Source organism: Leucoraja erinacea, chromosome 16, assembly GCF_028641065.1.
Source record: "Leucoraja erinacea ecotype New England chromosome 16, Leri_hhj_1, whole genome shotgun sequence".
Lineage (NCBI taxonomy): Eukaryota > Metazoa > Chordata > Chondrichthyes > Rajiformes > Rajidae > Leucoraja > Leucoraja erinaceus.
This window is the reverse complement of record NC_073392.1, coordinates 23,424,426-23,451,349: the sequence shown is the minus strand read 5'-3', so window position 1 is coordinate 23,451,349 and position 26,924 is coordinate 23,424,426. Positions and strand designations below refer to the sequence as shown.

The 26,924-nt window shown below is 43.5% G+C and overlaps 1 protein-coding gene across 3 annotated transcripts in view; it reads right to left on the bottom strand.

Annotated features, from left to right (window-relative positions):
* Positions 1–26,924, bottom strand: part of cacna2d2a (calcium channel, voltage-dependent, alpha 2/delta subunit 2a) — a 362,960-nt gene that overhangs the window by 48,438 nt on the left and 287,598 nt on the right. For 2 of the 3 annotated variants that reach the window (XM_055647851.1, XM_055647853.1), the window contains 12 exons: positions 26,515–26,593; positions 23,306–23,355; positions 22,030–22,119; positions 17,058–17,123; positions 15,583–15,657; positions 14,274–14,348; positions 13,652–13,723; positions 11,293–11,364; positions 3,614–3,675; positions 1,792–1,868; positions 1,071–1,088; positions 202–262 (listed from right to left, as the gene is read on the bottom strand). In XM_055647851.1, the coding sequence (XP_055503826.1) occupies positions 202–262; positions 1,071–1,088; positions 1,792–1,868; positions 3,614–3,675; positions 11,293–11,364; positions 13,652–13,723; positions 14,274–14,348; positions 15,583–15,657; positions 17,058–17,123; positions 22,030–22,119; positions 23,306–23,355; positions 26,515–26,593 (797 nt within the window). The remainder of the gene's footprint in view (positions 1–201; positions 263–1,070; positions 1,089–1,791; positions 1,869–3,613; positions 3,676–11,292; positions 11,365–13,651; positions 13,724–14,273; positions 14,349–15,582; positions 15,658–17,057; positions 17,124–22,029; positions 22,120–23,305; positions 23,356–26,514; positions 26,594–26,924) is intronic. The other variant, XM_055647852.1, reaches the window with a different exon arrangement.

Sequence of the window (26,924 nt, the reverse complement as noted above, 5' to 3'; positions counted from 1 at the left end):
GGGATGTCCATTCCATAGGCAGATGTAGTGGGAGCAAACACAGGTCACAGCGTGGATGGGAGGCAGGGGGTTTGGTGAAGAGGTGGCAGTGGTATTAACTGTCTCATGGCATGTTAAGATTTGGGCAGCAAAGTGAAACATCGTACAATGAGCTTACAGCATGAAGTGAATGGGCAAGCGCACACACATACACACAGCTACCTGGGAGCAATGAATACATGTCCCACGGTCTCAAAGGAGCTGGGTAACAAGGATTCAAAATCTGCAATAAAAAGGAACATTATCTGGGAACTACTGGCGAGGGGGAGGAGCACCGTTTCAGACACCTTATCATCAGCACAGGAGAGGAGAAGAAACTACGCAATTCGTAAAAAATGAGGTAGAGAGATTGATCTGCAGGATTGAAGCAAACCTCAGGAGAATAGTTGTAGCCAATATGTTGCCCAGAATACAGGTATTTTTTATACGGAACACAGAAAATATTTGCCAATAAAAATGAGGTAATTCAGGCTTTTTAGGAATGCAAATACTTTTAATTGGTTACCATTACATTTTTTTCACTATCTTTCATTGCACCAATTGCGGTCAGCTACTGACTATCTTTCAATAGGCATCAACATGGCCAAACTCTCCACGTTACATGGAGACATTCAAACTCTTTTTCGAAAGGGTGGAGCATAGGATTCAGTTACAGGCTAATGGGGAGGAAGTGAATGGGGTAGGTTCCAAACAGCACTGATATCTCTTCAGCATCATTGAAGGTAGGGGGGGACAGGATGGGAAAGAGGGGTTAGTTAGTGAGAGAGGAAGAAAGAAAGAAAAAGAGAGAAAGCAGGACATTAAAATTCCATACAATAGGAAGCAGGTAACTAAAGGGAAAATATTCAGAGCAATGCAAAGGAAATTTCTAAGCCATTGTGGACATAACAAGACAGTGCACCAAGAGGGTTGGAAAGGGAATTTGAGAAGGGGTCAGACGGGCAGGTAAATGGGCAAGCAGGTTGGGTGCAGTGGGGGATAGGCACCGAACAAAGAGGGTGAGGGGAGGGGACCAAGATTAAGATACTTGCCCTTTTTGTTGATTTGGACTGTATGAATCCACCATAGAGAGAGAAAGCAGAAAAAAAGGGGTTGGGTAGGAAGGGGGTCACAAACAATATTTTATTCAATTACTATTTGAATAAAAATATTGTGTATAAATATACTGAGAATCTTGCAACTGACAAAATAAAAATCTCCAAAGAGCAAACAAACAGTTGCAAACATCTAGACCGACAGCTCTAGGTGCTCTGCACACAAGGCCTGCATGCTATGGCCAAGGGCGAATGATTCCAAAGCATCAGCAAACACAGCTAGCAAGTCCATACAATCCGGAGAAATAAAAAAAGAAAGAAAAGAAAAAAAAAAGAACAGAATGAAACAAAAAAAGCAAGAAAGAAACTGAAACCCAAGCAGAGCATCGTGAAAAGCATGCTTATTTTCACATACTCTGCATGATTTGCTGCTTCAGAATCATTGTATATTCTAGCAGAAAGCAAGAGAAGGAGAGCTCGACTTTTGCTTCAGAACCAGCTGGTTGGTATATTAATTTTACTTTAACTTTGTTTTTGCTGCTTTGCAAATTACGGAGATTCACCAACTTCAGAAAGCCCCTGTGTAATTGGCTAAACTCGGATTGTGAGCGGGAAGCTTGCTTTCTATCAGTGCATTAGTTTTCTGCAGGCCAGTGACAGCAGTCTGCAGGTTCAAGATCAGGCCAAAGGGCAGACAGACTGGACAACAGATACTTACACTGAGCTTGAAGGATTTGGTCATCCAGCTTGGCATGGATATAATATTTACTATACGGTGGCAGGACCAGGGCCAGGCTGTTAAGAGAACAAAAAGACAATGTCACATCTGAGCAGCCACTTCTAGTTCCATTGATGCCCTGACATGAACAAATAGGGAGAATTCTGTTATTTCCACAGCAATTCAGAATATTCCACAACAAACCTCTTGATTGTGATAATGTTAGTGATCTACAACAAATGGACCAGTAATTCAAAGACCAGTTCAAAGCTTATCTCAGCTCCAGGGGAATTTTAATTAACTCTGGAATAAAAGTCTAGTTCCAATCAAGGTGACCATGACGCCACTGAAATATCACAAATGTCATCTGGGTCATGATCAAACTTTCGATTTGATGTCTTTAAATCTGCTCCCGGTGAGGGCAATGTAATTTCGGACATAGAAATTTGCTTGATTCTTTGATTCTTTAGAGCTTTCTGAGCTGGCCTTGCAAAACGTTTCAATATTTCAAACCCTCTGCACACTTCATGCTCTGCGGCAATTTAAGTGAGAGGTCCGTAGAGACATACAGCCTGGAAACCAATGCATCTACCATTGATGTATACTAAACCTACTTTAGGAACACCTACTGAAACAATGGGGTGGATTAGACCTTCTTAACTTCTCCCAATTATTGCTCTGATTATATATTTGAGCTCATTTCCTGAACATCTCTTTGGAAGTTTCCTCCCTGGCACCATCGTCCCATCCAACACATTTCTTACCCGATCTCCTCAATGATGGGAGATCATTCAAATATGGCTATTTTAATGTGCAAAATGCCAAGGGACCCCTGCATGGCAGAAAATTGAAGAGTCTTCAAGAGGTCAAGTGAAGAATTTACACCCATGCTTTCGGTCCCTGCTCCGGTTTGTTTTGCAGATTATGGAATAAGATAACAAAAGTGGTGACATTACAGTGGCGGCACAGTAGGGTTACAAACAGTGTGAACACGGAGCAATGTACGGTCTGAGTCAATGCAATAGTGGACAATAAAAGATGCACAATGTCACCTCTGCAGATGGAAGTGCAAGGAATAATAATAGTGGGGAATAAAGGATCTGACAATTTTAAGGGGTTGTCCCTGCAGAAGGCAGGGTCCTACATCAGTAGTTTAGTTCATTTTATTTTATTTTAGAGATACAGCACAGAAACAGGCCCTTTGGTCCACCGGGTTCGTGCTGACCAACAATCCTCACACATTAACACTATTCTACACACACACTGTGGACAATTTTATAATTTTCCCAGGCTAATTAATCTACAAACCTGTACGTCTTTGGAGTGTGGGAGGCAACTGAAGCTCATGGCGAAAACCCACACAGGTCACGATTGAACCTTGGCCTCTAGGGCTCCACCACACTGTGCTGCCCAAAGGTTAGCAATATAAGGGGGTGCTATCAATGTTGAGCAGTGAAGAATCTGAATATATGATGTGACCTCAATGACAGACCAATAGTAGCCAGAACAAGTTCATACCTGCTCTTGATCACAGTGGGAGGCATCATACAGATGGTCATAAAAGGGGTGACCACATTAAAGGGCAATGAATCATCTGGAAGTTACAAGGATCAACTTTAAGGACCGTATTGAGTTTGGATTATACATTGAGTGATCTCAATGATAATTTCTGTCACAATAATCGTGGCCCTGCATTTTCTCATTATAACAAATTTGAGTCAATGCCAATGTGGATAAATCTTAATGAACCTCCAATCTTGTAGCTCTGATACTGCTGGCCAGATTACAATTCCAGGGTTATAGATTGGGGGACATAGATTACCTGTAATCAGCACTTTGAATCGGGGTCCATGTGTATATCCTATCTACTTCATCAATATATCTCTGAAAAAAAAGAAACACAGTGAAACAATCATTCACCTTCATGTGACAGACACCTGTATTCAAATGCAAGGTTTAACTGGTAATTTTACTTCGGAGTCACGTGAGTGATTCCGTGAAGACCCCAGCTCCAGTGCGCAGGTGCGGCATTACGCACAGCGTGCAGAACGCGGCCAGCGGGAGTCGGGCTAGCTCCCGCATCCAGGGACGAAAGGTAAGTACTTACCTTAATCGGGCCTTGTGATTTTTGCTCCAGGGGGAGCAAAGTGAGGCATGGTGAGCGGGCCCCGTTTCGACTCCAGCGTGGGGCCGAAAGTGACGGGGAAAAGGTGCCACCCGGACCGCTAACGCTGCGGACCGCTGCTAGGAGCTGCGCTATGCCGGTCCGCTGAACAGCTGTTCCGTACAGCCGCGGACCGGCGGGAAATTTAAAAAAACCCGACCGGCAGCCCTGCAGACTCCTGACCAGGAGAATCACCGCCCGGGAACCGCCACAACGCCGCCTGGAAAACGGCAGGCAGCCTCTACATACAGGTAAGACAAAAATCTTACCAATTTACAGGTTCTACAGGAGCCATCTTCCTCCAAAGCTGGAACAGGTTGGAGAAGGCAAAAATAAGTATGTCTGTCTCCCCAAGCCAGAGGAGGTCATGAAGTTCACCTCCAGGAGAAGGACTGCCTGCCCAACTCCACACGAGGGTCCTTATCTGGGAGGCAGCCACCGGTAGCGGTGGAGCTATTTCAATGCTCCCGCTCACTCGACACCGAGCCGCTCCCTGTGCCGCCGGTGTAAAGGGGCACTGGCTGAATGCCAAGGGAGCTGACTCCTACCCCAGTGCTATTGCACTAGCCATCTCCCTTGTCGAGGGATTGATGCAACAGCGGAGTGAAGTGCTTTGCCTCCTCCCATTTAGCGCATCCTTTATGCTCCTTTTTTAAGGGCTAAGGAGGCCAGGGCTGGGCTGGCTTAAGCGCTGGGCAGGCGGACGAGAACAGCAGTATGCCAGGGGAGCAGGATCAGGAAGAGCCACTGGGTGTCGTGGGCCACTACATGGCTCCTCCACGCGACCATCTTCCCAACAAAAGCCCTGCAGGAACAGGCCTTTCCAGAGGCAAATCCGCAGGCAGCTGGGTCTCGTAGACTCTCAGACAAGCAGCGAATTCTACAGAAGGTCAAGATGTTACCACCTTTTGCTCGCCTTTGGTGCTGACGCCCAAGATGTTCCCATATTTGGGATACTCGACTGAACGATGGTGCATATAGACCTGCCCGCAACCCCGAATATATGGGGCTATGCAAACCGCTGCTGCGGGGAAGAGGGAGCAGGCTATGGGACGAGCAGGACATCACATCCAACACCCAGCTGGCAGCACCCCTCGGCATCCACCAGCAATATCAAACAAGGACTGGTGAAAGCCTGGTGACCGCTGCAGATCCCCCATAGTTCTTTTTAGACGGGGCCCAGAGCGGAGCCGTGGGAAGATGCGCCGCCCCACCGACAGCACCAGCATACCAGCAAACTACGCCTTCATGAAAAACAACAAGCATGGAGGTAGGTAGTCTGGTTCCTCCCAGTTTACACTAAAACAAGGGTGTTCTACTAACTGCATGGGGAGTGGGCTAAGCATGGGATGCTGTCACAAATAACCAAAATATACTCAACAGCATTAGAGGATAAAAACAAATTCAAATTGGGCATTTTACTGCCAGTTCAGCAATGCGCCCAAAGGGCTGTTTCTCCCTCTAAGAAAAGAGAAGTGAGAAGGCAAGCTGAACTAAACAGGCACATTACTAAACGGATTGGAATTTGTATCGAATATATTCACCAAAACTATAAAAGATGATGAATGTAGCATCATCATTGATCTAATATCACTAAATAAATCTGTTGAGTATATCCACTTTAAGATGGAGGTGGAGTTTTGTCACTGCCAGACATCTAATCTCCCTAGGATACCTATGGGGAGCATTGATATGGGAGATGCTAACTATCTTATACCATACACTAGGATCATTATAGATACCTAAATATATTTACCTGGATCATGGATATCCCGGTTAGGGCAACCATGGGAGCATATAGCATTTCATATGGTCTAAACCTCAGCCCTAAACTATTATAAATGGCCATGAAAATATTAAGAAAACAAGCATAATCATGGCACATATTGGATGATATCCTCATATTAGGGGAAACAAAGGAATTAGCTGTGGAGCAGTTCTAGCTACGAAACAGCTCCCTAAAGCTGAGGTTCATCCCACGCCCAGATAAACCAGAATTGAAGCGTTACTACCAAGGATTATCTGGGCTTCAATAATAATTCCGTCCATATGACTGTTACTTTGCCAAGATACTTGGGTCACTATAATCAAATCATGAATGTACCCACTGAAGCTATATCACAATTAAGGTGGTGGGCAGACATATATTTGGCATAGTTTTCAGCCCTATTATCATCACCAATCCCAACTTGGTTATTTTAAAAACCAATGCCAGTACTTTAGGCTGGGGAGCAACTAAACTCCATATCCAGCACAGGTAACAGATGGACCAAGTCACAAACATCGTTACTACACATACCAGGCATCAACTTCTTGGGATTGGTGATCGCCTATTGGGCTAAAAAGCATATGCATTTCAAATGCAGCACGTACATATGTGGTTACGGATTGATAATACTATGGTGGTGGCTTATATCAACCATATGGGGAGCATAATAATCATTATTGTGCAACAAATTGGTCAAACAAATCTGGCAATGGTGTGTCAAAAGACATTTTAACTATCAGCTGCCTATGTCCTAGGAAGCTAGAACACAGTGGGAGACACCATGTCACGGGGTAAAATTTATGATTACATTGAATAGATGTCATAACCCAAAATATCTGCTAAGTTTATTAAGCAGTTTGAAAGCCAGATATCAATTTGGTTGCACAAGACGGAATCACCAGTAACCCATGTATGTGACTTAGGAACCAGATTAGAGGCAGCGATAGATGCCTATACGGTGGAAGGGGGAATTTCTGCTTTGCCTTCCTCCCTTCTGCCTCATCAGTCGGGCACTTCGCAGTACAGATGGGATCTGTCTCCGAGATATTGAACGTGCCCGACCGGCCTACAGCCATGGTTCCCAGTTCATCACGACACGGTGGGCGAGTCACCTATGGATTTCCCTAGTGGACCATGGTTGCTGACTCAACCCAGTATCAGGCATAAGCCACCCATGCCAGGGGAACATCAAACTCCTGGGTGCAGGTTTTGAATAGACCTTACCAGGGACTGGGATTATCCAAAGGAACCATTACCACCATGTCGGCATCCCTGCGAACAGTCACTAAAAGCTAACATGGGTAAAATACGACGCAGGGACAACGAACTATTCAACCACTGACGTATTGGAGTTCCTGGAACATCTACACCATGACTAAAAGGTGAGTTACAGTGCCGTAAATACAGCATGGAGCGCCTTATCTGCTTATCTAAAACCGCATGTCAGCAGAGCATGGGATCCCATCCACTGAAGGTAAACTTATGAAGGGCAACTATAATATAAGCCCCAAACACCCAGGTATATACCCATGTATGGGATCTTGGTGTGATATTGACATACCTCAGAGAATGGCACCAGCCAGATCCCTCAGCTTGCTTATCTATGTTTTAAAAAAAGGCTCATGCTTATGGCTCTCGTACACGCTCAAAGAGTCCGGTCACTCCATAAACTAGACTGGATACATGGTGATTACCCCAGACGCATCAAGTTCATATTTAGGTCTGGTAAAATCTAACTCGCAGGTATATGGATTCGGCACGAACTAGCAGGGTCGAGATCGCCTGTGTTTTCCGTGCTGTAGTCGTTATATGGCTATATGGACCAGGAACGCCCGATTCACTGGTGGGATTCCGGGCCTACCCACCAGAGTCCAGGTTGAGTGTGGTGACCCATTTACTACTATATATAGACACAACCCACTATCTTAGAGGGAGAGGAAAGCCTATGGGTCAACCACAGTAACCCAAGACGGGGTACGAGCCAAACCACTCCAAGGTGGCTCAAACAGGTACTGAAAGCTGCCGGAATAGATAATAATACATTTAATCCCATTCCACTAGGGCAGCATTGGTATCAGCGGCTGAACGAATGGACATCCCGGTTGACCACATTTTCAATACAGCAGAATGGTCAAGGGAACCGCGTTCAGAACATTTTTTATTATAAACCGTTGATAAACCCGATTTAATTGCAGGAGAATATTACAAACTGCAATATTAATTTAAGCTCAGAGGAGCTCTTTTATGTTGTTATTGTTAACAAATACCTTTCTGTTTCTTTTGAAAGCAGATCCACTGGTAGATTACGATAACACTTCCTCCCTCATAAACTTCGGCAGTGAGTGAAATAAAAACTGTTACACGGTTTGAAATCACAGACCTTTGAAGTCTTCACGGAATCACTCACGTGACTCCGAAGTAAAATAGTAAGATTAAACGAGTACTTACCAGTACGAAGTTTGATCTGTATTTTATGAGGAGTTACGGTGAGGGATTAAGTGCCCGCCGCTCCCACCCTCATTATACAGATCGAACTAGTAAATTGATGTCTCGTGATCTTTACTATCTTACTTCAAATATTGTGTCTATTCTGTGATTTCACACCGCTGCTTCGAAGTATGCCGCACCTGCGCACTGGAGCTGGGGTCTTCACTTAATCCCTCACCGTAACTCCTCATAAAATACAGATCAAACTTCGTACTGGTAAGTACTCGTTTAATCTTACTATTTACTTGAGTTAACTTGAACTGTTTGTTTATTTAACAGGAAGTAGTCTGACTGACCCTTCTTCAGAATCTTGTTTGAAGTAGGGTCCCGTCCCGAAACATTGTCTATCTATGTTCTCCGAAGATGCTTCCTAACTCGCTGAGATGCTACAGCACTTTGTATCTGTTTTATAAACCAGCATCTGCATTTCTTTGTATCTACAACATTATGGAAGTCTGAAGAAGTTCCCAGAACTCCAGTTTCCTGCGTGGGATATACTGACAATGTCAGTTCTGCGTATCCTTTTGAATGTAAAATATATCTAAAACCCATACATCTGCGATTGGAAGTATTATGTTATGTCAGCTCGGTTTTTCTCCCACAATGAAACTATTTTTTTATTGAAAGCCGGCTTACAAAATTAAATATTGATGGTTCCAAGGTCCATCCTCTACTGTTAAGAGTTTAAATTGTATTGGGGGGGGGGGGGGGGGGGCACTGTCTGGGATTATGTGGAGATTATAAATGTATGTGGATGTAGCAGTCATTATTTCAAAACAAGAACCAGTTTTCAGAATATCTATTCCCGTGTACTTTGCAAATAATAATGTTCAAAATTAAAAGGACAGCTCTGTGAACCGACAGGTTGGCTACTCACATGACCATGACTCATGCAAGAAAATTGATATGTGTTAAAAGGTCACAAAGTGCTGGCGGCTACAATATGCTTCTGTTGTAAATACACGATTCTGCAGTTACTTGCCTACTTTCAAAATGTTAAAATTTAGTCGATAATTATAGCCACCGAAACTAGCTAATCATTTATTTATTGTTGACTCAATGTGCCATTGCAACTGTAGTCAATCACTTATTAAATGCCTTAGCGTTTAAAAACCACAGAAACTTTACGTAGAGTACTTTGTTTGGAGACTCTACCAAGAGAATCTCCAAGACAATTCTGTTTCTCTGAATGATTAAGACTTTTGTATCAACCAGCTTCAGCCTCTGAGTGACTCAGTTCACAAGATCACAACAGGAGCTGTCCTTTGTGAATCAATGAATGGAAGTACTTGGGTTCGCTAAAAAAAATTAGCTTGGATACTCTATTATCTCAAATCGCAATATATTATTTACTTCTCTGAATTGTCATAAATTCAATAGTTGTCCACACAGAGGATGAACACAACAGCAGTGGGTATATGGTTTGTTCCTATTGGCTTGGCTCCCTAGACACGGTGAAGTTTCTTGTTCTGATTTTCTCATGCACTTCCAGAATGTGCAGAGAGGATCTGAAGAATAATATCTCCATCAGCATCATGCTGATGAGTCAGTCCTGGCTATGCGTCAAATCCATGAACACACAACTTTGACTCAAAAAATTAGAACCCCACGACACCAAGCCAACACACAGAAGATGCTGTGTTTGATCCTTAAGGTCCTGTCCCACTTGGGTGACATTTGGGCGACTGCGGAGCGTCAGTGACTGAAGCCCGAAAAACCGTCAAGTTGTACGAGATACATGCTGACGTATGCTGTCATGTGGGTGACGCCCAGTTAGGGTTGAGGTTGTAAAATATTCTTCCTTCAATGCATGGATTTTAAACATTAATATATTCAATTCAATACAATAAAATCAATTGTGCAAATGAAAAGATTTCTGAGTCGTTCCGTTTTATTTATAGATGTATTGGTCCGCCTCCCGGTCCGATCACCAGGGATGGATGCAGTGAGTGTAGACCAAACTCCCCTCTCCCCTCTTCCCCCCCACCCCCATCCCTCCTTCTCCACTCCTCCCTACCCTTCTCCCCTCCCCTCTCCATCCCTGCATCCCTCCCCCCCTCTTCCTCCCTTTCTCCCCGCTCCACTCTTCTCCCCCTTATCCACTACCCCCTCCCCTCACCCCCCTCTCCAACCCCCTCCCCCCACTTTCCCTGATGCCCCCCCATTTGGGGGGTGGGGGGGGAAGGTGGAGAATGGGAGGGAGGGAGGGAGGGAGAGGGGGAGATGTGAGGGGGATAAGGGGGAGAAGAGTGGAGTGGGGGGAGAAGGGAGGAAGGGGGGGGGGGGAAAGGGAAGAAGGGGGGGGAAAGGGAAGAAGGGGGGGGAGAGGGGAGAGGGGAGAAGGTTAGGGGGGAGTGGAGAAGGAGGGATGGGGGCGGGAGGGGAGAGGGGAGTTCAGTCTATTCTCACTGAATCCACCCCTGTGAAAATAGACAGTGATCGGATCTAGAAGCAGATCAATACTGAAATGAAACTGAACAACTCAAACATCTTTTCATTTGCACAAATGATTTGATTGTATTAATTTTTGATATATTAATGTTTAAAATCCATGCATTGAAGGAAGAATATGTTACTCCCTAACCCCAACCCTAACCCTAACCGGGTGTCACCCACAGGACAGCATACGGCAGCGTGTGACAGGGCGCACGACATGATGAGACACCCAAATGTCGCACCAGGATTTTGAACATTCCAAAATCCTGGGGCGACAGGGAAGCACCTCGCGTTACCGCGCGTCACTGCATGAGTCACCGCGCCTCACACCCGCGTCATGACGCGACAACCTCTTTTTCCGCTGTTGCCTAAATGTTGCCCAAGTGACGCCCAAGTGGGACAGACCCTTTTGTTCGTGAACCAACAGTTTCTGAAAAGATTAGCACAACATTATGCTTTAATGTCTATACCTTTGCATTGATTTCAGTATTGATTACTATACCAGCAACAGATTATTGGACTAGATCAGGCTAGTTCAAGAACATTGAGATAGTTGGGAGTTTGATTGGAAGGGCAGTTTGCTTCCTCCTTTAAGCTAACTATTATTGAAACACAAACCCATAACCAAATGCGCAAAAGTACTTACCTCATCCAGGGATTTGATTAGAGTGCGGATGGTAATATTCCCACTCTTCCTGTCAATCATCATTCTCCGTATCTGTAGAAATATAAATGAACATGGAACAGAAAAGGCAAAAAATAATCACTTGAAACAATGGTTCCTCCTTTCAGAAAGGCCTGCCAGTAAAGTGGGGTTGCTGTCCCTGATAAGTGTTAAGAAGCACACTTACACAAGACTGACTCACTACTGATTCAGGTTGAATCTGGCAGTATGAACATTTACCTGTGGTTTATACATTGGCTGCATTTCCCAATGTCAACCTGCCTAACATCAAGAATAAACAGAATAATACTAAAAAATCCTGTACAGTGGTTAGAGTTGAACGTCTTGGAATGAGATGACAATTGGGTGCCAATCATTTGCATCTTCAATATCACAAATACTGATACTGGAAATGTTGGTATAGTAAATGTTGGAATCCACAGCAGGTTCAACAACAAAATAAACATCTTAATGTTTCAGGTTGAAGACCATGAGAACTGAGAAAGAAAACAAGGTAGCCTTTAGTAGTAGTGTGGGGAGGGATGGATTGGACAAAGGGAATATTTCAGAAACAGTGAAGTCAGGGTTGCCATGGAGATGGGTAGTTAATGAAGTAAGGTTATTGATAGGATAATAATGCTACCAGAGAGAGAGAAAACAAGCATCTGTTCTGTGAGATCAGGGCATGAGAGAGAAAATGCCATCAAAATGGGCTGCAGAATGGAGCGCTGCAGGGAATATCCAGCAGGTTGGAACATGTTGTGGAAAGAAAGAGATAAACTGAGATATTTTGTTCAGCTGGAAATTGTTGCTAGGATTCGAAGGCCTGAGCTACATGGAGAGGTAAAGAAATTGTGTTGTTTGATGTTGTTGAATTTGATACTGAGCACAGGGGGCTGCAATGTACCTGGATGGAAGACATGTGCTGCCTCTTGAGCTCACTGTGGGCAGAGTTACAACCGTGCAGGAGGCCGTAGGTGGGTAGCTCAGAGTGGGAAGAGGATGGAAAATTAAAATGACAAGCAACAGAAAGCTCAGGGCCAGCCCAGCAGCCTGAATGCCTACTTCAATCTGGTGCACTGCATTCGTGATTTGCAATATGACTCTACATTGGAGAACCCAAACCCAGTTAGATCACCGCTTTATGGGATACATGTTTATAACAAGGGCCTTGTTTGCTTGAGGAACAACATCTCATCTTGTGTTTCACCAGACTCAATCTTGCAATAAATAGCCTCTTTGGTAACTTGTTTTCACTGCCCATATCAGAATTGGTCTTTTCCCCTGCAGGTTATGGAATCATAGCGTGCCAACCATCAAGCCCTCATTGACACTAATCCTAAAGTAATCCCACCTTATTCCCTGGATTTCCACTCACCTACATTCTAGCAACAATTGACAGTGGTCAATGAACCTGACAACCAAATTATGAGAGTGTGACATGAGCTCAGTTTTTCTCTCTCCAGCGGTACATCCTGGTGGGTTGGGTTACCCCTAAAGCCTGGCATTTTGCAGTTATCACATTCCTATGTAATGCACGCTGAGGAGAACTCTGCACAGACAGCAGCACCCGAGGTCAGGATCGTACACGAGTCTCTGGTGCGGTGAAGCAGCAGCACTACCTGCTATGCCTGCCTAGAAATGAATACTATAGTTTCAATTCATGGGAAGTTAGATAAAGACACAATAAGTGAAGAATAAAATAAGCTGTTAAAAGGTTTAACTGCACAATTCTTGTTTAGGGCAGATCGGGCTGCAGATTTTGTTCCCATGGTCGTGTGGATGAGACAAGAAATATTTTAATTTAGTTTAGTTTCGAGATACAGCGCGGAAACAGGCCCTTCGACCCACCGGGTCTCTGCTGACCAGCGATCCCCGCATATTAACACTACCCTACACACACCAGGGACAATGTTTACATTTATCAATCCAATTAACCTACATACCTGTTCGTCTTTGGAGTGTGGGAGGAAACTGAAGATCTCGGAGAAAACCCATGCAGGTCACAGGGAGAACGTACAGTGAGAATGTAGAGGCTTAAAGTGAGAATAGTAGCCTTAGAAGGGATGTGAAAAGGATTTTGTTTTTCACACTGAGAGTGGTTGGAATCAGAGAGGGTGGTGGAGATTTACATTATTTAAGAAACATCTAGACAAGCAGGGAAGGTGCCAACACTGATCGGATACAATTGAGGATAAAAGATTCAATGTCAGAGCTTGAATGTTGTCCAGCTGACTCACTCCAAGGGATGATACTACTGTATTTGGAAAATGAATAAGCATCTAGACTTATCCTATATCTTGTTACTTTCCATTGCTTGTTTCCAACCTCCACTTCTTACCCATTCCTTGTTTTCATCCTCCAGTTCAGCATCCAGGAAATCCAGAGTTATCAGCTCCTGAAAGTTTATAATCTAGAGAAAAAGTAATTAGAAAAAGGGACAGCCACGATCAGAATATTAAAAAAAAATAATGTCCCCACCGTACAGCTTTGATTGTCCAGGCGTTCAATTTAAGGTTTATTTATTCATGACCCAATGTGCAGGCGGTATCTCTTGGATTTAAACACTTTTTTTCCCGATTTAATAGGTTTTAGGTTATAGCAATCTCAGGATCCACTAAGTGGCACCTTTGATAAAGATAGCAAAATCAATTTTATACTGCTACCCCTGCCTACAACTGACTATTGTAACATATCCTTCCATCTGTGGACCAACATTCTGATGATGGGGCCTCATCCAATAGTTCCCTCTGCAATTAGCTTTCCAACGCCAGCTGTCAAATGTGTTTGTGAAGAGCATGGGAGAAAGTAATTAAAGTAATCGACCATGGAATATGTGGAGTTTCTTTTACTTATTAATTGCACAGTACCTGAATATTACAAAACTAGTATTACAGTGTAACTCGAGCTGAATGACAATTATATACAGAGCCTAGGTACGAGAACCTGCTGAGATTGCTTACCTTTGGCTGCAGGTTGGGGTGCAACAGTACATACCCATTTGGATCAATGGCAAAAAAGTACCCATTTCCACCTAACTGTGAAGTGAAAACATGAGAAGCATTAATAGATAGCACGAGCAGAATGTCCAATCCAAAATGATCCGTCTTTGTTTGCAACTTTCAAAAGGATGTAGCAAAAACAGGAATTTTAAAAGATGTCATTATCCTACTACAGACTGGGAAAAATGTGTGAGTGGAGAAGGAACAGTATTTCTGATCTGTATATAGGAGAAAACTGGAAAAACAACTGGATTTCTTTCTCGAACTTCAGGAGTTGTGGTAGGAGTTGTCAAGCAAATGGAAATAATAATATTTTAGGAAATAATGGAAAATGTCAATGGTAAAACATAAAAGGGATTTATGATTTAAGAAGGGACTAGGACAGATATATTAGAAAAGAAGAAAACAAAAACAGAGCAATTGGGTGGCTTCTGGGAGGAGGGTTATGGTTAGGGTTAGATTTCTGGTGCAATCTATGGATCTGACCAACATTCCTCTTCAGGGAAGATGGTTGTCTCCACACCTCATGCATCCTGGATAATGCCAAAAAAAGACTGAATGTTAGCAAAGATGGTTAGTAACTAGCTGCAGTGTGAATGTGCAGGCACATTTCGCTTGTTCTAACCTTGGATAGGGTCATGAATGATAAGCATCATGGAGAGATGCAGGGAGCTGCTGGAACGTTTGTAGGTTGTATATTCATCTCTCACTTTACTACGCACCTGTACATGCATTATCCATAATTAGCATTTATTTACATACAATACCTGCTTTCCCTCTTTAAAGTTGTTCACATATTCAAAATGTTTGCAGATTTAACCAATTTGCAGGTTTTCTGAAAATCGTTGTCATTCTCGGGGAACTTACTTGACCCGAGGCTGGTGGGGTGTGTTCATTCATTAAAATTGTGTATTGTTTTTTTTCCACAGATTCCACTGAATTAACTTTTGGTATACACTCTCAGTCAAAGGACTCAACATTTATTTGCACATCCCTTGCCAAACATGGATAAATGATGTGTGAATTTAAGTAGCACTCATACAAGGCCAACGTACTCTTAATGTTATGATTTGGTTGCCTGATAATTGTTGGGAAGAAACTGGGGAGAAATGTAAAACTGCCAAAAGATCTAGATGAGAAACTAAAGGGCCTGTCCCACTTGGGCGACCTAATTGGCGAGTTTAGAAGAGTTTGAAAAAGTGACATGTTGAAGACCTCCTTCGACTATGTAGAAGACCAACTTAGGTGAAATGCTAGGTTTTTTACATACGTTGTAGCGAGGTGTGAGCTTCTTAATGTCATCCAGAGCCACGTCAATCCCCATCACTCCGAGCATGAGCTGGTTCTGGAAAGCAAATGGTCTTTTTAGAATGGCTGAGCACTGGAGTAGAGACTTTGTTTCACTTCAAGGTGTTAGATCAAAATAATTTATCTTAAGCGAGCAAGTCAGAACCTGCATGAGCACCATTTCCCTCTGGTGCAAGTGGAACCTCGATCTTCCAACCTAGGAACACCATATGGCATGTGCAGCAATTTAAATAACTGCGTTTAAAATGGGCATTTGTAGCCTCATTATATAGAATGATCCAAGTAGAAGGACACTTTGCCTTAGTTTCTTGCCCCAGCCCCATTGTGCTCACCCTCTGGAGCCTCACTAAACAAGTGGGAAGAGCAAAGTCAGCAAGTTGCTTAAAAAACAATCAGGTAACACTGAAGCAGCTGTTAAAACCAAGTGATGTGTTGGTGTTGAGAGCAGAACACTGTGAGGCTCCTCAGTTACAGGTTTAATAACCTTAATCTTTTCACTGTTGGCCTGCTATGTTACAGGGAACAGCAATGACACTGTACCATTCCAGTGCATTGCCCAGCCTGGCCATAATCTTCATGGACATTGATCAGATAGCTTGGAATGTGAGTTTCAGGGGCATGGGTGAAATTTATTTTGCACCGATAAAAATCCTCAAGAAGGTGGTGGCATTCTTGAAACGCTATAGTTGATATCTTGGGGATTTACCCATGCAGCTGTTGAGTAGAGTGTTCATATGCTCAGTGAAGGCTTTGTGTAAAACTTCAAAATCTGGATGACACGAGAATTGTAAGAAGAACTTGCACGTGGCAGTATTTTCACTTTGCCTCGCTCTTCTTCTATGTGGTGGAGGTTGTGAGTTTTGGAGGTGCTGCTGACGAGGTATTTGTGTGTTTCTGCAGTGTTTTCTAAAGGTGGTAGTCACTGCAGCTAGAGTACCCTGGTGGATGAGGACTATTTCAATAGGGCTCAGGTGCTAATCAAATGGGTTGCCCTGTAGATAGCTGCACTTGGGAGATGGAAGATAATAGATACATGCTGGCTTTACCAGAGACCCATCCACACATTAATGCATGAACAATACATGCCGCTGGGATTTTCTATCTTTTATAATGCTGTCTTGCAATGTAAGCATGAACCATAAGGGAAACAAAGTTATATTGTTGTACTAGACAAGAATCATTAAGAGCAGTTGCTCTGAACATCAGGGAAGGGTCTTGTCCAAATGGTGAAGAGGAACTGTAAGGGAGATTCCGCAGAGAGCTTCCATAGTGTTCAGCTATGAAACCTGCAACTGGATATTGAAAATGGCATGTCTGGCTTTGTAGCAAAGGGTAAAATACTCTATGGTACAAAAGAAATTGCTGTGAAGAGCTGTCTCTTTCCTATGTACATGACTCTTGCAACCTGGAATGACACGTACACACACCCTGACGTACCTGCTGACCATTGTCCACTGTGATGTTGAAAACTGGCATCGTCCCCGTAATCACAAACTCAAGGCTCTAGGAACAGCAAATCAAACCAGCCACATTAGATTTCATGATTTGGAACATTTATCACTGCACATCAAACATTCTTAACCTCCTTGACTGGCTGCTAAAGTTTGAATACATCTCAAAGGTTAGGACTTGAAAGGTGCAATATTTCTATCTCCATTCTGCATTTGCAAAAGCACTAATCTTGAACCTTGTTGCAATCATGTCAATACACTCGTGGTTCCACATAACTCTTAGCTCCTGCCAGAGGCCAGTGCTGGGTGCCAGGTCTTCTGGAACTATAGTGCTGGCAGTCAGCAGTGAACCAGGAGGAAAGTGTTCCCAAGTCATCATTCTTTATGAACAGAGACAGGACTAATGAAGCATTCAAACTCGTAGGGTTTTACCATGAAGTCCAATGTCCAGAAACTCCTCTTCATCAAGTCATGTCAAGTCAAGTTTATTTGTCACATACACATACGAGATGTGCAGTGAAATGAAAGTGGCAATGCTCGCGGACTTTTGTGCAAAAGACAAACAACAAAACAACCAAACAAATTATAAACACAATCATAACACACATATTCTTTTACATAATAAATAATGGAAGGAAAAACGTTCTGTAGAGTTAGTCCCTGGTGAGATAGGCGTTTACAGTCCGAATTGCCTCTGGGAAGAAACTCCTTCTCAACCTCTCCGTTCTCACCGCATGGCAACGGAGGCGTTTGCCTGACCGTAGCAGCTGGAACAGTCCGTTGCAGGGGTCTCCCATGATTTTATTTGCTCTGGAGTTGCACCTCCTGTTGTATAGTTCCTGCATCAGGAATCACAGCTGACTCTTCACAAACCAGGCAGAAGCTAAGATCTCTTGAGGTGTCTGGTTAAGTATTACAGAGTGCCCAGACCACCAGTGCACCCTTTGAATTATGAATTATGCTCGGTCATAGCAGTGCATCCTACCGTCCCTCTCTTGTTTTCATGTAACTCTGCAGCTTGCTCCCTCATGTGCCCAAAAACTCCTCATTGAATTTATGTTGCCACTTACTGCACCAGGGGTAATGTACAGCAGCCAATTAACTGACCTGGACATCTATCTGATGTGGGAAGAAACCATGGGGTCAAAGGAAGAATGTGTAATCTCCACACGGATTGAACCTGGGTCATTGGAGCTGTGAGGGAGCAGTGCCACCTGCTGCCTACTACAGGTACCCACGGCACATTTCACTGTGTTAGTGTCAACAGCAAATAAATCCACTATAACATGATAGTTGCGTTCCTCAGAAGCCTCATGTTATAGAAAATCATGTTATAAAGACAAATGTGTCAATGATGAAAAGGGTGTTAGGGATGAATGAGTTTCAAGTTTGTAATGACAACGTTTTTTCCCCGGCAAGATTTTCAAAAATAAAGGTATTTTTAACATGCTATAGCAATTTACAATGACTAATTAACCTATCAACTCACGCATCTTTAGGGAGGAAAATCCACTGGGAGAATGTGCAAATCTACACAGAACCGGAGGTCAAGATTGAACCTAGGTTGCAGGAGCCGAGGCAGCAACTCGACCAACTGCACCGCTGTCCCATCACAATATGTTGGCAATCCACTATCACTCATTTTACTTCGGAGTCACGTGAGTGACTACGTGAAGAGCCCACTCAGCACGCATGCGCTGCATACTAGAAAAATTGCCACCAGTTCAACATTCACCCCAGAGGGTATTTTCCCTCTCCATTAGAGAAACGATAGGGACAAGCTGAACTGGTGAGACTAATTACAAAGGGTATCATGGGTAAACATGAACCCTTGGAATTTGTATCAAATATTCGTCACTAAACCCAAAAAAGATGGTGGATGTCGCATCATCATTGACTTAACTTCACTAAATATGTTTGTTAAGTATATACATTTCAAAATGGAAACGGTTGTTACTGTCAAACAACTAATTTCCAAAGGATACTTCATGGCAAGCATTGATCTTAAAGATGTTTACTATTTAGTACCATTCACAAGGATCTTCGCAGATACCTGAAATTTACCTGGATGGGGCAGCTATGGCAGTTTAAAGCGTTACCCAATGGGTTCACATCAGCCCAAGATTATTCACCAAGGTACTAAAACCAGCTCTGGCAATATTTAGAAGAGAAAAACATATTGTCATGGCATATCTTGATGATATTTTAAATAATAGGCAAGACCATGGAATTGACTATGTTAGCTGTATCAGCTACCAAATAGTTATTCGAATCCCTGGGATTGTCTTACATCCAGATAAATCTAAGTTGAAGCCATCCACAATCATGGACTGCTTGGGCTTCACAATTAATTCAGTCTACGTGTGTAACATTGCCAAGAGACAAAACAGTTGAATTGGCACAATCATGCAACAATTTAATGATTCGGACCTTTGCACTGTCAAAACTTACAAAGAGCAAAGGTACAGGCACCAAAACGACACACAGGTCATTATGATCGTGTCATAAAGTTACCCACTGAAGCAATATCAGAACTACAGTGGTGGGCAAAAAACGTTTGGCATAGTTTCAGCCCTATTATCATCACTAACCCTACGTTAGTTATCCAAACAGATGCCAGTGCTCAAGGCTGGGGAGCAACTAACTCTATATCCAGCACAAGTTGTAGATGGACTAACCCAGAGTCATCGTTACCACTTACACTGGGCTTTAATTATCTAGAGATGTTGGGTGACTTCTATGGTTTAAAAGCATATGCACAAATATGCATCACTTGCATGTACGGTTACAAATAGATAATACTACGGTGGTGGCCTACATCAACCATATAGGCGGCATAAAATTGGTATCATGCGACAAGTTGACCAAAACACAATTTGGCAATGGTGTGTCGAAAGATATATTTGGCTATCAGCAACTTACCTGCCAGGTAAGCTAAATATAGTGGCAGACACCAGGTCACGTAAATTTAATGACAACATCGAATGGATGTTAAACCCCAAAAAATTTGCAAAAGTTATCAAGCAATATGGCACGCCAGATATGGATTTATTTGCATCAAGGCTAAATCACCAGGTACCTATGTATTTCACTTGGGAACCAGACCCTGAGGCAGCAGCAGTAGATGCATTCGCGCTGGATTGGGGAAATTCTTCTTCTATGCATTTCCTCCCTTCTGCCTCATCAGTTGGGGACTACGCAGAATACAAATGGACTCTGCTTCAGGTATTTTGATAGTACCCGACTGGCCTACGCAGCCATGGTTCCCAATACTCCATGACATGGTTGTTGAAACTCCGATGGTATTCCCCAGTGACCCAGAGTTATTAACACCCAGTGTCGGGCACAAGCCACCCATGCCATGAAAAAATCAAACTCCTGGGTTGCAGATTCTACACAAACCACTTCTGGGACTGGGATTATAATAACAAACCGTCGACACCATGTCAGCATCCCTCCGAACATCCACTAAAAACAGCACTTGTCCAGCATCAAAAAATGGGAGAAGTACTGCTTGGATACAGGGACCACATACTCAACCACTACAGTTACCAACGTACTGGAATTCCTGGCGAACCTTCACCACAATGAAGGACTCGGCTACAGAGCCATCAACACAGCTAGAAGTGCCCTGCCTGTCTATTTAAAACCAGCTCCAGGACAACAGGCCATGGGGTCCCACCCGCTGGTGGTCAAACTAATGAAGGGTATTTACAACTCTAACCCCCTAGACCAAGGTACACCCATATATGGGATGTCAGTGTGGTCCTGACATACCTCAGGGGATAGCCACCAGCCAGATCCCTCAACCTGGAACAATCGATGCTCAAAACACTCATGTTGATGGAACTTGTATCTGCACAGAGTGTCCAGTCACTACACCTATTGCGACAGGACAGCATGCTCACAGCTCCAGACCAGATCTCTGTCGTTATCCAGGGACTGATCAAACAGAGCAGACCAGGAACACCTAATCCAGTCGTGGAATTCCGGGCTTACCCGCCAGAACCACGGTTATGTGCCATGACCCACCTACTATCCTACATAGACACAACCAAAATATTCGAGGGAGATGAAAAGCCTTGTGGGTCAGTCATAAAAAACCTTATGGTCGGGTGACGAGCCAAACCATTTTGAGATGGCTCAAGCAGGTGCTAAAAGCTGCTGGGATAAACACTAACATGTACAAATTTCATTCCACCAGGGCAGCATCCACGTCAACGGCTAAAAGAATGGACGTGCCTATAGACCACATCCTGGCTACAGCAGGATGGTCGGGGGAAAGACCATTCAGAAATTTTATAATGAGCCGTTGGCAAAACCTGTTTTATTTGCAGAAAAGATTTTACAGACTGCAAATATTTAATTTAAGCCCAGGGGAGCAATTTAATTTCTTTGGTGTTATTGTTAAAAAAATTCCATTGTGTTTTTCTACTAACAGATTCATTGGTTGATTACGATAACACACTTCCTCCCTCAAGGACTTTGGCAGTGCGTGAAGTAATACCTGTTACACGGTTTGAAATCACAGAACTTTGAAGTCTTCACGTAGTCACTCATGTGACTCCGAAGTAAAATAGTAAGATTAAACGTTAACTTACCAGTTTGAAGTTTGATCTGTATTTTATGAGGAGTTACGATGAGGGATTACGTGCCCTCCGCTCCCACCCTCAATAATATGGGTCAAACTGATAAACTGATGTCTCCTTTTCTTTATTATGTTTACTTCAATAACTGTGTCTATCTGTGATTCCACACCGCTGCTTTGAAGTATGCCGCGCATGCGTGCTGAGCGGGGTCTTCACGTAATCCCTCATCGTAACTCCTCATAGAATACAGATCAAACTTCAAACTGGTAAGTTCTCGTTTAATCTTACTATTTTACAGCCGTGATCAGACCGATTTCTCCACTATGAACCATTCTGTAGGAATGTACAAATGCCCGTCAAGAGACCTACCAAAGCATCCTGATAGACATTGGTCCATTTGATCTTCTTGGCTTTCTTTCCTGCCATCACCATGGGGCGGCCCAGGACATCCAAATACTCCTGCAGAGAAAATAAAAAAAGATACATTCAACTGACATTTTAATTTACCAAATATACCAAAGCATTTTAAATTTTTTGAAGTAGATTTCACCAGATACGAATGAATCATTCACACTTGAAAAAATGTTGTTCACAGTGTATTTAAGAAAACTGATAAAAAGGTCTTGTAAATTCTCAGCAAGTCAAGCAGAACTGTGGAGAATAATGACCTTTCATCAGAAAAGTTAGAGAAACAACTTATTTTGAAGTTGCTGAAGAAATGGATTCAAAGAGACTAAAAGGGTTTATGTGAGATAATGTGGAGGGAAGCTATTAAATGACAATTGTGTTGGTGCTCTCAGCTGGGGAAGGTGAAGGCTGCTGTACAATAGAAGGTGCTCCTATTGAAGGTCTCAACAATCTCATCTATTAAACAAACTAATCTACCTGCCCTGCTAACTTTAAGCATCAGTGGATATACAAAATGATGGTTCCTCTCTTCCTCCACACCCATCCATCAGTATCTTCTGCACTTGTTGTATATGCAATCTGTTGTATATGCAATCTGTTTTATATGCAATCTGTTGTATATGCAATCTGTTGTATATGCAATCTCTCACACTTCACTCCAGCATTTTGTGTCTATCTTTGCTAAATCCTTTTCCACGTCCTCTTTGTTGCTTATCCATCCTCTTAAGGGCAACAATGTGGTGCTGCTGCTTCACAACTTCATCGATCCAGTTTCCATCATGACCTGAGTTTCACGTTCTCTCAGTGAGTTTTTCCCCTTGGGTAGTTTCCTTCCACGCCACTAAGGCATGCCAGCTCATGGATTCATTGGCAAATATAAATGACCCCCCGTGGAGATGGAGATTTGATGTGGAATTAATGGGCATTCATGAGAAAATGAATTATAAGTGGTAGAAGGAGATTGATGGGTTTACTCTGTGAGGCATCATCGAGATCGTGTGAGGAATGGCACACACTATGTCACAAGGTATGAGGAATAACTGCATCAACAAAATGCTGGATAATGGAAAATGAGAGAGAAATGCCCAGGGTGTGAAGTGTGAAGGGCACCAACCAGCAAGGTGTGCAGAAGGATAAGGAGACACCAAGTCTGGCAGAAGCAATCTATTCATCTGCCTATTGCCCCACAACAGTCTGCTCCCTATCCATACTGCTCCCCAGAATAGAAGATACTTACTTGAGTGTTGATCCTAATTGCTCCAATGGAAGGGATTTCAAAGTAATATCCTGGAAAGAGAAATAAATGGCTGTGACAGAAGCTGTGAAAGGAAAAATAAAAGAAGCCTGTAAAATCCTGTTGTACCTTAGTTGTCTAATGTGAAAAGAGCCTTTGCAGGAAATCCAGTTCAGTGAGGCCATCTTTTTCCTGAACTTCCGATGAGTGACGTATATGTTTCTATTTTGCTTGGCCTCATTTGAAGCATCTGTATGTCACCATTATGATACTGACCTGATTCGTGGATCATGAATGCACTGTATGACATGTTTCCTCCTGCCACACTTATGTAAGAAACGTGGCTCAACCACAAGCTGCTCTAAGAAACCATCTTGTAGGAATTCTACAAATTCCTTCTCTTGGTATCCAATACAAACCTGATTTTCCCAGTCCACTTGCATATTGAAATCCTTCATGACCACTGTAACATTACCTTTCTTTTATGCCTTTTCTATCTCATTATGTCATTTGTACCCTGCATCTTGGCTGGTATTCAGAGGCTTATTATATATAAATCCCACCAGAATCTTTTTACCATTGCAGTTTCTTAAATCAACTCACAAAGATTCTACATCTTCTGATCCTATGTCGTTTCTTACTAAGGATTGGATTTTATTCCTTACCACCAGAGCCTCCCTACCCCTTTGCCCACCTGCCCGTCTTTCCAATAAGATGTGTATCCTTGGATATTCAGCTCCCAGCGCTGATCCTCTTTCAACCACGACTCTGTGATGCCAACAACATCGTACCCGTCAAGTGCTAACTGCTCTATAAGCTTATCCACCTTGTTTCTTATATAATGTGCATTTAGATATAACATCTTCAGTTCTGTATTCACCACCCCTCTTCTGAAATTGGTCCTCATGTTGCCTGATGTAAGACTCTTACCCCATTTCTAAACGTTCTGTCCTATTTCATATTCTGGAAACTTCAGTAACCTTGCCCGTGTTCTTCTTTCCTTCAACTTTATCCATATTTTTCCAATCTGTTGAACGCCCTTGCCTGCCATCACTTCCAACAAGGCAAAACCAGGAGATAGCTCAAGCGCCAATGAAGCATCTCTCCCAGACCACCTCAATGCATTCTACACACACTTTTGATGGAGAGAACACTGGTGTGCCTTCCTGGGCCCCCATAACCCCTGAATGTATTACAATCTCAGTCACAGAGGCCAACATCAGAAAATCCCTCGAACATAGAAACATAGAACATAGAAATTAGGTGCAGGAGTAGGCCATTCGGTCCTTCGAGCCTGCACCGCCATTCAATATGATCATGGCTGATCATCCAACTCAGTATCCCGTACCTGCCTTCTCTCCATACCCCCTGATCCCCTTAGCCACAAGGGCCACATCTAACTCCCTCTTAAACCCTCGATAAGACATGTGCAGACCAACTGTGCAGACCAACTGTGCAGACCAACTGGCTGGAATTTTTGCAGACATCTTCTACCTCTCATTAGTGTCTTAGGTTCCCACCTGCTTCAAAAGGGCATCAATAATACGAAGAGTAAGGTGACCTGCCTCAAAGACTAACAACTGGTGGCACTAACATCTGTGGTTAGGTGAGAGATAGGTACAGGCACATATCATCTATCGTTAAGAGGTTGGTACTGGCGCATATCAACTCCTACCTCAACAAGATCTTGTACCCATTACAATTTGCCTACCGCCACAACAGGTCAATGGAGGATGCGATAACACTGGCTCTCTACTCTGCACTGGATCACTTGGACAATAAAAGTACACCAGGCTGTTGTTCATAGACCACAGCTTGGCATTCAACCTAATCATCCCTTCCAAACTGGTTATGGAATTGGGTCTTTGTGCATCCCTCTGCAACTAGATCCTCGACTTCCTCTAGGGCGTGTCCCACTTGGGCGACCTAATCTGCTAGTTTGGAAGAGTTTGCCCTGGACTCGCAGCATGGTCAACACGAGGTCCTATGAGGCCACTGGAACTCTCCTGCATGATCGAGGGAAGTCCCCGAATACTTGTGGCCTCAGCTAGGTCGTGGAATTTTTTTCAGGTTATTGAAAAATTTTCCGCGAGTACAATTTGGTCGGCATGGGTCTTTTTCACTCGTAGTACAGTGGAGTGGGGTTGCTATTTAGATACAGGCAGTCAAGGGCAGCAGTAGGCCACCGTGTTGACCGGCCATTTTGATTGGCTCATTGGAGTTTCAGGACCTAGGAAGACCTACCTGTAGGTAAAATGCCCACCAAACTTTATTAAACTTCTTAAAATTGTCTCCACTCCTTTTCCCTCCCCCTCTCCTCACTCTCTAAAGGACTTACTGTACTCTGTGGCAGCCGTTTACCTGCCTCTTCATCGTGCAGACAGCATCCTCCGCTTTCCCTGGCCCCCGCCTTTGCGTTGTGTTTGTGTGTGTGTGTGTGTGTGGTCGGTTGATCCAGCTCACGGTTTCAACACGGCCGGTCGATCCTGCTCGAGGCTTTCCAGGCGAGAGCCCTCAAGCTTGAAGCTCGAAGGCACTCTTCTGGACTCGCGGATTAGGTCGCCCAAGTGGGACAGGCCCTTCACCAACAGACCACAATTTGTATGAATTGACAGCAACACCACCTCCTCGATAACCATCATTCCAGGGTTACATATTTCTGAAGATCTGTCTTGGATCCAGCACATTGATGCCTCTACTCTACCCTCAGGAGGTCGAGGAGGTTTGGTATGTCAACGAATACTCTCTTGAACAGGTGTACAGTAGAGTGCATATTGACTGGGTGCATTATGGCCTGGTTCGGCAACTCGAATGCCCAACAACGAAGAAGATTGCAAAATTTGGTGAACCTTGCCCAATCCATCACGGGTACCGACCTCCCCACTATAGAAGGGATCTTGTGTTCATTCTATATTTTCTGACTGCTGGGACTGAGTTCTTTGAAAATACCCATTCACTGATAGTCGTTCGGAAGCTCAAGGGAATGTTTGCCAGATGTGGCATCTTTGGGGTGTGATCACAGAAAATAGCCAACAAGACACAGTAGACAAGATGTGTATTCTCCTTATGGAGAATGATGGATACTGTGACAATCATGCACTCATGCTACCATGCAGCTGTGCCACAATGCAATTATGCTGCCATGCAGCTGCACTACCAGGCAGCCATGCAGCTGCACGGCCATGTAGCCATGCGACCATACAACCACAAACCTTTATTTGCGCAGGCCATCCACTGCAGAGGTGTGACATCATAGTTGTGCTGTCCAACTGAGAAAGTAAAGACCCGTACCTGTGAACAAAGAGGGAGAGCATGCCTTGAAAACGGCTGTTGTGGAGTGAACAAGAAGGGCTTCATATTGTATGCTGATATTAAACAGTATTGAATGGTCTACTGTGAGAGAACATGACACGCTTTGGGCCATTGAGATGCTGTACCACAGTTTTGAAAGGCAGAGGATAGGCCTTGAGATTTCTTGATGTGAGATTTCTGGACAATGGGAGTGAATGGAAGATGTTGGATTATTGAAGAAGAACAAACAGGCCACCCCTGGGTTACAAATACCTGTTTTATATACGTCCCTATATTTAATAAGCTCCCATCATATTGTTACATTTAAAAG